General features: G+C 38.4%; 3 protein-coding genes across 3 annotated transcripts; 1 reads left to right on the forward strand and 2 right to left on the reverse strand.

Annotated features, from left to right (window-relative positions):
* Positions 1 to 4,458: 4,458 nt before the first annotated feature.
* Positions 4,459 to 6,878, reverse strand: Tap42 (immunoglobulin binding protein Tap42). Its single transcript, XM_065476340.1, has 5 exons — positions 6,643 to 6,878; positions 6,215 to 6,580; positions 5,770 to 6,009; positions 4,952 to 5,124; positions 4,459 to 4,898 (listed from the first exon to the last, which is right to left on the reverse strand). Exons 1-5 carry the CDS (start codon positions 6,754 to 6,756, stop codon positions 4,673 to 4,675), a joined length of 1,119 nt encoding a protein of 372 aa, XP_065332412.1. The 5' UTR covers positions 6,757 to 6,878; the 3' UTR covers positions 4,459 to 4,672.
* Positions 6,879 to 6,938: 60 nt separating this feature from the next.
* Positions 6,939 to 8,367, forward strand: LOC135934526 (zinc finger HIT domain-containing protein 3). Its single transcript, XM_065476345.1, has 3 exons — positions 6,939 to 7,115; positions 7,637 to 7,794; positions 8,048 to 8,367. The coding sequence occupies exons 1-3, from the start codon at positions 7,036 to 7,038 to the stop codon at positions 8,326 to 8,328; spliced, it is 519 nt and encodes a 172-aa protein (XP_065332417.1). The 5' UTR covers positions 6,939 to 7,035; the 3' UTR covers positions 8,329 to 8,367.
* Positions 8,357 to 12,426, reverse strand: LOC135934519 (pre-rRNA 2'-O-ribose RNA methyltransferase FTSJ3). Its single transcript, XM_065476339.1, has 12 exons — positions 12,276 to 12,426; positions 12,058 to 12,210; positions 11,845 to 11,991; positions 11,621 to 11,784; positions 11,270 to 11,563; positions 10,870 to 11,109; positions 10,647 to 10,808; positions 10,463 to 10,590; positions 9,403 to 9,890; positions 9,067 to 9,257; positions 8,825 to 9,012; positions 8,357 to 8,679 (listed from the first exon to the last, which is right to left on the reverse strand). The coding sequence occupies exons 1-12, from the start codon at positions 12,340 to 12,342 to the stop codon at positions 8,409 to 8,411; spliced, it is 2,493 nt and encodes an 830-aa protein (XP_065332411.1). The 5' UTR covers positions 12,343 to 12,426; the 3' UTR covers positions 8,357 to 8,408.
* Between the last annotated feature and the right edge of the window lie 2,247 nt (positions 12,427 to 14,673).

The raw sequence follows: 14,673 nt of genomic DNA on the forward strand, positions 1-14,673 counted from the left end.
AGCCAGTGATGATTATTAATTGGGAAACTGGGTTTGACAAAGCAAAATCAATTGATGAGTCATTTTTACTTCCCAGAGAGTTTTTCTAACTTTCAACTACGGCTGAGAAAAATGCAAATAGTTCATAAGTTTTACTTGATAAACATTGCTATTCCGAAAATAAAAAGGTGATTTATAAATTCTAATTTTAAAAAAAAATTTCTCTGTGCAATCCACGATTATTTATTAATCAAACACAAAATATTCAGAATGGTAGCAGTTGCAGAACTCAAATAAAAAGGTGATATTAATTTATTAAAAAAATCGAATTCTTTGCGCGATCTAATTTTCTTACCCTTTAAATTCTAAGAGATATATAAAAGCTATTGCTCTATGGAAAAATATTCTAATTTCTCTAAAATTAAATAAGAATATATTTGTTTAGGACAGAAATATACAAAGTATTTTACTGCCAATAAAAATAAATACATACCGATACATACATATTTATGCAATCACACTGAACTAACATTCAAAAAAAGGTCATTTACAGTTACAATTCAGGTACAAAATATCGTTCACTAAAAAGTTACCTTAATATTGACGAGCACTATTAGCTTTGTAACCACACACGCCCAGATAGGAACTTTTCCGAAGGGTAAATAACACCACTCGGTTTGCTGCCGGCACAGGTACCGCATGCTCGTTTGGCACCTGCACAGCAGGTTTCCTAGGCCGCCGGGCGACCCCTACAAAATCAAAGCGGAACACCTTCAAATTCTGAGTGTGGTAATCGAAGGAGTCTGGGATGTCATTTTTCGGCAGAGCAATCCGTGCTTGAAGATTTGTCAAGCTGTTTTTTAAATCATTGCTAATTCGCGCGAGAGCAGCATATTCAATGATTTGGGAATCTCCAAAATAGAGCTTTTTGAGCTGTTTCATATTGGAAATGCACTCACACAGTTGTTCTTCGAGAAACGCAGAAAGGTGGTCTTGATGGCTTCCAAAAATATTGCATTTCGTCATTTTCAGCGTCACGATTTTCGGAAGTTAGATTAAAATCCATCTTAAGATCTGCAATTGGCGAATACGTAATTTAGTCTATTAATGAATTAAACTATAATTTACAATTTGTTAATATTTACCACCAATAGCTGCTTTTTCTGCAAATCCACCGGACAGAATGACATCAGACCTCCGATTTCCACTTCTTTTGGCTGAGCATACTTCAGGACGGTCTTGTAAAACCAGAGTTTTTGTTTGAATTTTTTCGCTGACACATCCTCCTCCTCGGTGCACCACTGGCTCTGCAATTCTTTCGCCACTTCCTGCTGTAGGGTGATAGCTGTTAAAAGAGACGATAAACGTAATTAGCACGAAGATATGTCAGGATGAAAATTGTAACTTACGTAGAGAATCCAACTGCTGAGTTGAGGCGTTCTTCAGCACTTCCTCCACGGTGCGTTCCATTAAACTCTTGCTGCTCTCCAACTTGAAATCGTCCAGTTTCATAGTGCTGATAGTGCTCGATTCTACAACTTCATCGGCCATTTTAATTTGCCCTATAAAAATTTTTAGTTTTAGTTTAAAATCGGATAAAATTAACACTCAAGATAGAAATATATACAAACAACCCGACAGTTGAAACATGCTGCAGAGAGCTAATAAATTGACATCGCTGCTATAAATCGAGCAATCAATTAAAATCTGACAAAATGCAGCAATTTTGTTGACTCACGGATTGTCCACTTCAGTTTTTCCAAATTAACTTAAAATCGGTTTAAATTTGTGATCAGCAAACCTGCTTTTTATATATAAATTATTGACCCTTGATAAGCTTTCTTAAATTATCCTTCAAAATCGCAGAATTTTTCAGCTCGATTGAAAATTTTTACTGTCTTTATGGGCTTTATTTCGTTGTTAGTCAGGTTTCCCTATTTTGTAAAACATGTTTCTTGATCGAGTCACCGCCCGCAAGCAAGCATATTGTGTGTACGTGCAGTTCCTTGCGAACAGCAGCAAGCATACACGCTCATTTTCTACGATTTCCGATGGCAGGAAACTAAACAGCACAAAATCTTAATGACGAGTAAAGAATCGCGACTGGTGTATATAACCCCTTTTGGTTATACAGCTCGCGTAGCAGGTGCATCTCGTTTGAGACTTGCAAAAAATTATTATACCATGCTGCCATAAATAAATTATAGTACTAAATATTATACACTGTTTGATACATGAAAATTGACGTGGTATCCCATCAAATACACAATTTCATTCGCTGATAAAAGGAGAGCGGCAGTTTAAGTGGACACGACTCGTGCTTCAGCCACTGCACATATAATATTTAAGATATTTAACGCAATCGAAATGTATTCTTAGATTTGAAAAATAATCTGCGTGTTATTTTTTCTTCTTGTCCCCGGAATTTACTCATGTTGGAATGTGGGAGAATCGAGGGAGAGAGGATCTTAATGGTACGTTCGTGACAGATCCTGTTGGGAGAGGATAAAAGAAGCCTCAATACAACACATTGTGCTATATATTGGATATATTGGTTCTTTTGAAGTAAACAACCTTGTTCAATGGCGTCGCACCCCCTGCTGAGGAATGATTGAACCTTTTTCCCTTGCGAGCCCAACGGTCTCAAACCAAATATTCTAGAAGGTTATATATTATACTGGTGCATGATATATATTAAATATTTTTCTTTAAACTTTTCCTTATAGCATAAACCTTTTAGGCATGGCTTTCAATTGAATGAACAATTCTAATTGGATTATTTGGACTCACTTAAAAAAATTATGTGAGTTTTTTTAACTCTCATTTAAATGAAATTATTTGTGGCTTTGATTTCTCAGGCGAGATGGCTAATTTTCGTTCATGTTGTCAGCCAGCGTCCTTCGCGACTTTGATTAATTAAAACTAAGCTGTGTCTGACACGCAAGGTCCGATGAAACAGTCGAAAAAGAAAATGGAAATTGCCCGACGCGAGAAGAAAATGGCGTAGTTAAAATCTTTGAGCTACTATTAATAATTGATATGACTCTTTTTAATTATTAAAACTGGCCAGCTGCAAAAAAATAAAGCCAGTGCCGTGTATGCCTAAACTATAAAGGCAAAGCCGTCCCGCCGGAGGAAATAAGGTTAACAAATTGAAAAGTTGTGAAGTAAAATTAGTTTCACATGCTCTAATAACGTACAGCAGTTCTTTCAGTAAAACACATTTCAAGAAAATACATGCCTCGTCGTTTTGTTCTCAAATTAGTGAAGATATTTTCAAGCCCTTCATAAGCGAAAATTACCAATTTGAGCCACAAGGGGCTGTGGCAAAGCAGAAAAATTGATGTTTCCTCATAGTTTTGAAAATAAATCATCCAAAATAGGAGGATATGAAATAAAATTTCAAGTAAAAGATAACCAAGTACATAGGCAACAAGCAAAATTAACAACTCACGTTTGAATTGAAGAAATTAGATGGGCAAGATTATTTTTCTGCACGCACACGTGGCTATGGCGTTGATCGCAGGAGAAGTCAAAGCAGTATGATTCATAGCGAATTGCAGCGCCCTACTCAGGGTGTTAGGGGGTAGAGAAGAATAGCTTGCCCTGCACGTGAGCGCCACCGCTTATTTTTGTATTTTTTGTTAACTCCAAATCTCGGGTTCTAACTATCAGAATTGCAAAAATTAGGTACCTTTAGACACGTCTTGAATAGCTGAATATAGTTTAAGGTGTTCTAAATCCTTTCAACCCCTTGATTTGGTTTTATTAAAAATGTACTCAAAAGCTTTTTCCTCAGTTTTAAAATTATTATATCAATCAGGGTTGGAAAATAAGCACCCCTAAACCCTTCAGCTCGTCAGGGGAGGTTGAAATGAGTTCAATGATGGCTAGTTTTTGTAATTCTGTTGTTTAGAACCCAAGATTTCGAGTTGCGAAAATTTACGAAAATAAAAAATATTATTTTTTATTTAAGAGTATTTATTTTTCTCGAAAAAATTCAAAGCTCTATGAAAATTTTTGTGAAGTTCACACATGGGACAAAATTTGAATACATTTCCTAATGTCCCAAAATCCTTTTTAAAAATACATTTAGATTTTTTATTGTTCAATATTTTTTCGTGGATTGATAAGCACTTAAGAGTGATCAATATTATTACAAGGTTTCAACCATGAATTTAGCGACACACCACGTGAAAAACAGAAAATAATTGGTACATGAGAATCTTGACAACGGCAACTTTGCAATTGAAGTCGCATTTTTTTAAAATAGTACCCGGCTGGCTGACGTGGCTCGCAAAAACTGGTGGCTGCGGCTGGCTCAAAATTTGAGCGAAAAAGGCGGCGATAATTGAGCAATGGTCCATGGTGGACCAACAAACCCCAAAAGTGAAGGAAGTTCTATAATATCTTCCTCGGCAGAAAGGTTACAAAATTCTTTTGTTTGATTTCCCCTGTTTTTACAAATAAAATTCTCGATTTAGTCAGAAAAGCCTGAAGGTATTTATTTTTATTCGCATCAAAGAAATACAACAATCCTACAAACTGCAGAGGTTGATTGATTTTTGTACATTTTCTTATCTATTTTAATGAGCCTTAAAATACTTATTTTTAGACGGAGAGGGATCAGATTAATAGCCATTAATTAAAAATAAATCATCCTGTACACAACAACAACCAACGAGATAAAAGCTCAACTCCTGTTGTGTCTGTTGCCCTCGCCTCTCCGGTGATCGTCCTTAAACTCGTCCATGGCCCTGTCTCTGGCCAGAAGCTCAGGGTCATCTCTTTCCTGCTGATACTCCCGGACCACCTGATCGACTTCTGCTCCAGCTGCCTGATCCTGCTCCTGGCCATGGCCGTGGCTGTGGGAGCAGCCGCCGGAGCCGCAGCCTCCAGCCGCCTGACCTCCAGGAAACCTATGACCACGGATTTTAATACTTCACTTATTAATTTTAATGGGCAAACATACTTTCCCTGACTGACGCGCTGCTCGTAGAACTCGTCGACCGTCATGACTGGCAGGCTCGGATAGCCAGCTCCGAAAACCTGTTTCATTGCCTGGTCTTTCGTGATGATCACGGGTTTCAGTCCTTGTCTCTGCGGAGGCGGGCGTCTGCTCGGCGGCCGTTGTCCTTGGGGCACCTTGCAACAGATTATAATCATGAGTTTACATGTAAAATTTGACCATAGTCTGCAATTTTAAATTTTAATTGATTCTATTTTGAGTTTTTACGTTCTCCAGGTTTCACTAATTAACATAAAATCAGGGTGATATTTACAAAAACGGGCCAGCCAGAGTTCATAAAATCATGAATATCTCAAGTTATTTCGAAGCTTAAATGACAACCTTTGATGCCTTATTAGCTGGCCAAAAATTTACACATTTGCATTAAAAAATTAAAATTTGAGCAATTTTTTTTAGTTTTTTTCCTAATTAAATTATTCTCAAGAGGGGTCCATTAGATTATTTTCGAAGTATGGGACAAAATTGTGTGTGTGCAGTACCCTAGATTTTTTTGAAAGGATCAACCTGTAGTAGTTTTTGAGATACTGAGGCTCAAAGATTGAAAAAAAGGGAATTTTTTAGTTCAGCTAAACGAGGAGAAGATCAAAATCGCACAATCAGTTGATTTTTAGCCTCGGAACATGATTTGGGTCACCCAGAGGTCAGACATGACCACCAAAACAAGTAAAAAATCGAACCCTGGAGTCAGGGTATCCCTTGGACAATCGATTCTTTTGATTGTTAGAATTTGGCGATAGTTGAAAGAATAATTCATAACGCACCTCGTCGTAACCAGCCGACTCCTTTTTCAAGCGCTCCATGTGCTGCAGAATATTCTTCTCCTGCTGCAAGGAAGCAAGTTCGTCCAGCGCCTGGGCGATATTACTCTTCAGCAGAGTCATGTGGTACTCCCTGACCCTCTCGTCGTCAGCATCATCCCTCTCCACCAGCTCCTGCAACTCTTTTAGCCTTCTCTCTCTCTCCTTCTCCTCTTGGAACCTCCTGATTTTGTCGTTCCTTTTCTGTAAAAAAATATATAAATGAAAAACCAACGCCACACGCCTTAAATTAATTTATAAACAAATTATAATGTTTTGATGATTAATTTTCTAAGAAAATTGCAACCCAGTGGAAGTCTAAGCTAAAAAGTGTGACTATAATTTTTTTAACTTTTGTTCAATTTTAAAATTAATTCAACAGTTTGTTTGTGCAATAAGAAACAGTTACCTGCACCATGGCGGTGAGGTCTGGATTCCTGTCCCTCACGATGGGCACAACAGTGCCGTTGCCGGCGTTTTGCTCGTCCTGCTCTTCCAGGTAGATGGCAACGGTCTCGTGGTCGACGGCACCATAGTCGCGACACCGTCGCAGGAAGTCTTTGAAATAAGCGTCGGCCAGCTTGACCACCTCGAAGCGGCCGCTGGCGTCGGTCGCCAACTTCAGGGTCAGTTTGCCGAGCAGGGCGGGAAGCAGCAGGTATCGCAGGTTCAGGCTGGACACCTCCTCGATGCTCTCGTTCGGACTGAACATGTCCACGGTCGAGACCAACCGCGTGCAGTCCTCCAGGGCCTTCTGCGCCTGCCTCACTTGGCTCTGAAACACATACGTCAATGAAATTAATTTGAATTAAATGCGAGTGAAGGGAATGTTTTTACCTGGACACTGCCACTGTTGGTCGCTTCACTGCTGTTGTTCACTTTCTCGAGGCCGAGAAATCCCTCTTTGTAGAGTTCGCTGATCTTCTTGTCCGGTTTTTCTGGAATATCCATCTTCTGGAAATGAGTTGACACTGGATTTTAATCTAATCGGCGATGCCGACTAGTGTCTTTAGTGGATTGGTTTCTAATTGTTGTTGTAATGTGTAGTAGAATTCAACTCTGCGTCGCACAAGCGCAAATTCAATAGCCACGCCCACCTGAACATGTGTTCTTTGTTTATGTATGTACATACACCACGCGGACTGCTACGCTTCGCACAGCTTCGCACGTTGAGTTTAATTTCTTGTGTAAAGTAACGCCTCGAATTTAGCTAACCTCTATTAATTAATCATGAAATACGAGAAGAAAATCTGTGTCATTTGCGGAGCCAAGGACTCGAAATACAAATGCCCAACTTGCCGTGTGCCCTAGTAAGTTTTAAGGTTTTTAAGACGGAATTGAAGTTTTTGAGGATTATGATATTTCGACAAAAGAATTCGACTGTTAAGACAGTTTTGAACTGCAATTAGGCGGGTTTAGACTCTGTCTATCACTTTTCCCTTACGATATCCTTAAATTTCCATGAATCAGGGGTTTCAATAAGTACATAATGTTTCTTTTTTCAACAACTCAATATTACGATCGTATCTAAATCAGGTGCATCTAAATCTAAATCTAGTTCGAAACTGGCTGAGAGAACCTTTGAACCTGCAGCCCCTCTATACAGCACCTAATTCTATATTATAATTTGAAGATGGAAGCTTGCAACAATTTTTGTAAAATAGCTCACAAACTGTACGTAAAGAGCTAATATTAAATCGCGTTATTCGTGCTCATCGGGCGTCTACAAATTAAATAAGACGTTCTGAAAACTGAAAAATTAGTTTTTCGTCCTAAATTCCCAACCGTACTCATAACTTTAATTTTCAATATTAAAACGAGTTTATTATAGCTGTTCGGTCGCCTGCTGCAAAAACCACAAAAACAGCGATGTATGCAAACCGCCACAGGAAGAAGCTGAGATTGCAGCCCCACAGCCTTCAGCACAGATGACGTCGTATGAGTATCCAACTGATGACACTGTTCCACCAGAATTGCTGGAACGCTTAGGTATAAGGGAAACCCAAAAATAAAATAATATCCTTTATTGTGCAATCAACAACTATCTAATTCACCCCTTAAAACATTTTCCTAATTTAAAAATAAGAGGAATATCTCTGCTATTGAAAAAATAATAAATTTTATTCATGACCAAATCCCTCGACTACATTAACAAAATATAATTTGACCCCTAAAACTTTGGGAAATAATTTTGATCTGTCCCAGAGACCCTGATGATTAATATTTTTAATACTTATTGTAGGAGAATCAGACAAGTTGAAGGCTCTGCTGAGTAACCCCCATCTCCATACCATTTTGACGAACATCAATTCTATAAATTCGCCTGAAGCTGCAATGGAAGAAGCCATGCAAGAGCCCCTGTTTATGGAATTTGCCGACGTGTGCATGAGAATGGTGGATCCGTCTGAAGATGAAATTCGTCTGCCCCACCAATCAGAACACAATCTGACCGAGCCCAAGGACCATACTGCTATATTACATTCCTTGCTGAGGACAGCCCTTGCGCCATTTAACACTGAATAATATGTCAATGAATAAAACTAACTGTTAATTACAGATTAATTTGAAATTTATTATTAATTTACACCAACATGGATTGCAATTTATTTTTTATTGCCTCCAGTCTTCTTTCTCCCTCCCTTATTCGCTCCCCTGCCGCCCTTGTAGCCTCCCTTTCCGCCTTTGCCACCCTTTCCCTTGACCAGACCCTTGGCCCTGAGCATGCCTCTCGTGTCCTTTCGCATTCGAGGATCCACAGCCTTGTACCGTCCCTTCACGCCATGCGGTCTCTTCGTGCGGGAACTGGCCGAGAATTTCTTTGAACGGACATACGCAATTTCGTCCTTTTTCTTGCCGGCAGCCTTATTGTACATCCTGAAAGAAATTTTTTAGTGTTTTAATTATCAATTGAAAATCCATAAAAAACAGCATGCTGACCATTACAAAAATTTAAATATTTTAAATAATTAAAAAGGTCACAAAGAGGAGGGATCAGGAATATTATTAAATTGTCACTTACTGCTTGATCTGCCGGGCTTTCTCCCTCTCGGAAACTTCCGAGGACTCCAACATGGACTCGACACGCTTCTTTGCCTTCTCCAGTTTGCGGATAGCCCTCTTCTTCTTGCGGGCCTTCGCCTCAATAACCTTCTTGATGGGTCTGGCATCCAACTCCCGCTGCTTCTGTTTAATTTCCGCAACCAGCTCCTAAAATATAATTTTAATATTTCCGAGGTCTCTTAACGTGTGCTAAATTATTACCTTAGGCACTGGGGCATCTTTACGCATGTGCTTCTTTTCATCTTCCTTGAACCAGTCTGGCAGATGGTCGTCATTAAAGGCGAAGCGATTCCAGGCGTCATCAACAATGTCACGCTTCTTCTTTTTTGACAGGGCAATCATCGAGCCGAGAGCCAATCCTTCCTCATCCAGTTTGAATCGTTTCACGTCATCTGAAAGCAAAAATTAAAAAGCCACTAATTTAGTGATAAGCAGTTGATTTCAATTTAAATCAAGATATAAACAAGCTTTCAGAAACCTATTAATCAATGAAAATGAGATAAAGCTCTTATTTAATGAAGTAAAAATTGTTCATACCTTTCGGGACGATTTCAAAATCGTCCTTTCCACCTTTGGAGGGAGCAGAGTCCTCATTGGCCCTTTTTCGCGGCATCTGCGGCATTTCATAGTCACTAGCGGTCGATTCTTCATCATCAGAATCATCGTCATAGTCAGATTCCTCATCACCAGCTTCTTTCCCAATGATTTTCGCTCCTTTCGACTTGAGCTCAGCAGCCAACGCATCCAGCTCGACATCTTCATCAGCTTCGGTTTCACCATTCTGGAAAATGTCCTTTTCAAACCAAAGCTGGGCCTTGTGCACCCGCTTCTCCTTCTTATTTCTGTGGTCCAGGTCGGTGATAAGAGGATTGCTCTCATTTCCCTCCTCATCCTCATCGCCACTTGCTTCCTCAAAACTGAGCTCGCCCTCGTCGCTCATACCCAGACCTTCTTCCACCCTGGTCAGGTAATGCTCCCCCTCCTCCTCGCTCTCACTGGCTTCACTGTCACTCTCTTTATAAAACCTAAAGCACAAGAGTGATAAATTAATAAATTAACTATTATTAATTTAACAAAGAAAAACACCAATGAGAAATTAAAACAAAGAAGTCTAAGCCATATTTATGTTTGCAAAGCACTGATTAAAGTTCCCACATTTTAATTTATTTACTGGGTTTTGAAAAGTAATATCCCCCATATTGTTTAAAAAATAAGTTGAGGGGCAAAACTGCAAGGAAAAATCAGCAGAACGATGATTGTTTATAAATGCAATGAGCTTTTTATTTCAAGATTTTAATATCCTAATTTCTAATTAATCAAATTCTACAACTATTTTGAGCTCATATTATGAAAATTTTACTTCTTCAGTTTCTTTTCACAAATTTGCTGTAATTTTCGACTTAAATGACATAAAAAATGTTAAAAATATAAGCGCAAAAGTTGCCAGGGAATGAAATTGAAAAAAATAAGAAAAACCAGTGCACTGCATTTAAAAAAAACTCAAGGGTCTATTGTAACCCTGATTATTTCAAGTGATAATTAAGGAAAAAATTATAAACTCATGTTTGCAATAAAATGTATAGTAAATTTATCTAACCTTCCAGATTTATCAAGCCGAGATTTAGTAGGATTATAGGCTTCCCGCTTTTTCTTCGGCTGATCGTCCTCTTCTTCGGATTCCTCAGCAACTTCATCTGGTCTTTGGTCATCAATTTTATTGAGGACCTGAACAGAAATTTTCAAAATTAATCCCTCCATAAAATATTCCAGTTAAAATTTACCTTGTTTGATTTGATGGTCTTCAACTCAAACATTTCATCATCATCCATTTTCGGACCATCATCGCCTTTGAAGACCATTTTCAAATCCAGCTTTTGCTGGAGTTTGCGCCTCTCCTTCAGCACTGTCTTCTTCTTCCTCTTCAACTCTTTTCTTTCACTTTCCTGAGAAACATAAAAATAATAATTATAAAAATAGTTACGATGACTTAAAAACAACTCCCACCTTCAATTCCTTCAGATGCTTATCAATCTGTTCATCTTCATCCTCACTTTCCTCCTCTGCTTCTTTGGCAGTTTCATCTTCTTTGGGAGCAGGAGGAGCAATCGATTGCTTCATGGCCGCACACCAGGCCATCAAGAGTCGCAGATCTTTGCGGCCAAGAACCTTGATGTCTTTGAGGCACTCCTTGATTTCAGGAGTTGTCCGAGGATGATTTGCAATGCGTTTGTCATCCAAAGTGATCTGAAAATTTTTAAAATATATTTACAAATTGCAATGAGAGAAAAAAATTAGTCAAAATGACATGATTAAACCAGCAAAATTATGCAATGACAACCATAATTTTCACTCAGGGCCAGGTACAAGTTGAATAAAAGGCAACTGTTACTGAAAATAGGCTCACCTCTGTGGAAACCTGCAGCAGATCGACTGGAGTTTCAGCCATGATCAGCTCCAAAGCCGAAATAGGCCTGTACATTGAGGACATGCCCTCAGGGTAGCCCTCGGCTTTGGCCTTCTTCGCCTTCTCTGGATGGAAGATGCTGTTGGCTGACTTGGGCTCCAACTCCAACTCTTCAAACACATGCTTAGGATCGAAGAACCTTGGATCCAGTTTGTGAGGAGCAATGAAATTTTGACAAACTACGAAGATTTCCGCGGACTCATTTCTCGACGCTTGAGGCTTAGTTGAATGAACCTGATTAAAAGCACATTAATATTCCACTTTTATACCAAATTAATGTGATTATCGCACCTTCTTAAAAATTTGTTTCAACACCCAGATGAGAGCATTGTAATCTTTAGACCGGAACACTTTGGTCACGAACCAACCTCCAGGTTTGAGGAATTGTGACGCGAGTTTCGCAGCACTAAGGGTGAGCAATGCCTGCTGATGGGCGTCGTGTAACCAGTTCATACCTGTGGAACACCAAATAAATTAAAACTTCAAGCATTAGGATTTACTTATGAGAAACTAACCAACATTCGGTGCTCCATCATGAAGAAAAACGTCAACTTTCCAGGTTTTGAGTTCCCTAGTTAAAGCCGTTTTGCACTTATCCGTTGTGATATCTTCTGTAATTGAGATGCACCCCGGTATCGCCTTGATTGGGAACAAATCGATGCCTAAAATAAAATTGATCAAAAAAATATTAATGTTCATCCTAGACCAAAAATTTCAAATGATTTTACCAATCACGATGCTGGACACCGGCATGTTTTGTTTCGCCACCTGCATCCATCCTCCTGGGGCTGCGCAAAGGTCGACCAAGACCTTCGATTTTTGTAGAAAACTGAACTTTCTGTTCAGTTGAATCAATTTGAAAGCGGCACGCGAGCGGTAGCCTGCAGAATTTTAAACGTGGTTTTAGTTTTTAATGCGGTGTGCACGGCCTTTTGTTCAAACTCACCGATTTCCTTGGCTAACTGATAGTATTTATCCTTCCGCTGTTTTCCAATCTTCGCCTTTTTACCCATTTTTGCAGCTTAATATTAAGCTTAAATGAGTCAAAATACGAAACAACTACGAAAACACACGTGTGTTTGCGTGGTGATGCACATGGGAATAGGGCAAGGCAAAGTTGTGCCGCTGGCGCCTCTGCCGGTTGGTAAGTAAATCGCGAGAGCCCGCGAAACAGCTAGGGGGAAGAATTCGGAAGAATTCTTCTGCGGTCAGGAATGGCATATATTATAATAAAGTTCGTGAAAATTTGATTTTTCAGAAAAACTACTCATTATAGAACGTATTAAGTTTTAAATACTGATCATTGTAACAACCTGAGGGATCTGGACTTCATTTTTAAAAAAATTAGGGTTCAATTTGCTCAATTTTTACAGGAAACTAAAAATATAAAAAAATAATCTAAACTTTTTAGTGGAGTTGATTTTGCATCTTTAAGTTTTTCAAAGATCAACTTCTCTCATTTGCTGTGAGTGCATCTTTTTTTAGTAACTCAATTTGGTGTTTTGGAAAATATTTTATTATTAGTTTATTTAACAATCGATGAAGGACTTCTAAACGCCATTTAAGATAATGCCATTTAATTTTAAATTAAAGGTAAACACACCCAAAGAGCAATTAAATCTAATGTAATTTTCGTACATAATAAAGAGTGATATTTTCAAGAGGAACCGCACTAATTGCACGATTTTCACAAGAAAACAATAAAATGAGAATATTTTTTCTAAGAAATGCCAACAGATTACTGCAGAATCGTATTTTTAAAAATCAGTCATGGTAAAATCGATAAAATTGTCACCGTATATCTTTTCCAATTTTATCAACGCTCGACTTCAAAATTTGTCACTCTTTAAAACAGCACAGCAAAAATTTAAGATGATTAGGTTGTCCAAGATTAAGGAAGGTAAATTTTGTTGTTGGCTTTGCTTGATGACCTTGTTTTGTATCATTTAACGGATAACAATAAATTTACTTGTAAATGGAATTACCGTTGAAGCAGGCAGCGAGTACAATGGCGAGCACATCAATTACCCAAAAAGGAGAAGGAGGGAAAGAGCAACGACTATGTACCTGCGATTTCTGCAAAATAACGTGGGATTTCTCCCCCATTCATTTGTTCCAAGGGATCGAAAACAAGATCTTCGCCCGCGTATGTCACCTCTGCGCCAGTTCCATGAAGTGAGACGCTATATTTTGACTAATATTGGAATGTTATATGTTATATTCCATTTTCAATTTGCAGGGTGACCATCAACTCGTTTCACAGGACGATGCAAATTCCTATTATGCCAGAATCAATTTCTTTTTTCAAAAAATTTTGCGTCGTAGGTAATTAAACGTGGAATAGATAATATTACTTTTGCAAAACCATATTTAAAGAATCGAACAATTTTTTATAAAATGTTCATCCAGGATGGGACGAAATCTTAGGCTTTTTGCACGAATTAGAAAGATGCAACATTTGCGGAAAGCGACTAAGCAAGAAAGTGAGCCTCGCAGAGCACATCCAGAATACGCATGCGGATGAAACCGGCCTTTTCAACTGTCTGAAGTGCTCTGAAGTTGTCAAAGGAGTGGCAATGCTCAAGTATCACAAATGCAGCGTCAAATGCAACGTTTGTCATAAGCGTTTTTCAAAATTCGACGAGCATTTCGAAATCAAACACCCATGTATATTTTGTCCGATTTATGACTGCCTCCAAGTTTTCGCTTCTTTCGAAGAAATGTTTGTTCATTTTGACTCGGATCACTTGTGGAAGAGTTCGGAGTTGATGGATGAGATTGAAGAACCGACATCGCTTTCACCGTGAACACTAGTAACTGAAAGCTTAACTTATGTAATTTAGACAAGCTTTCAGCGTGCTCAATATACAGTTTGTTTAAATTTGTCGGGGTTTTCAATATATAAATCATAGGAACTGAAATTTATTTCAATTTGACACAAATAATTTATATATTATTATGCTTTTTGTGTTTCGTTCGTTAAAATAATAAATAAATAAATGAAATTTTGCATAAAGAAATTAACTCTATTGTTTCCTTTTTTGCTCTTTTTATCCCCGTCCGAGGACCGGGAAGGGCGCACACTGCACTATTACGAATGCTGAAACCCGGGTCCCAACAACACCGCGAACGGATAACATGGGCGCACCAGTTGTTTTTACTCTCACAGTTTTTCAATAAAATCATATTATATACGTTATGGCATTATGTATATATAGTCAATAACAATTATAAAACCATGTTAGAAAAGGCAAACAACTTACGAAATTCATTGCTGTTTTTGTAATCTAAAACCTCTCGATCTTGCTGTTAGTATAATTCTAGAGCTATTTTTACTACAGCCT

The sequence above is a fragment of the Cloeon dipterum genome, chromosome 1 (assembly GCF_949628265.1).
Source record: "Cloeon dipterum chromosome 1, ieCloDipt1.1, whole genome shotgun sequence".
Lineage (NCBI taxonomy): Eukaryota > Metazoa > Arthropoda > Insecta > Ephemeroptera > Baetidae > Cloeon > Cloeon dipterum.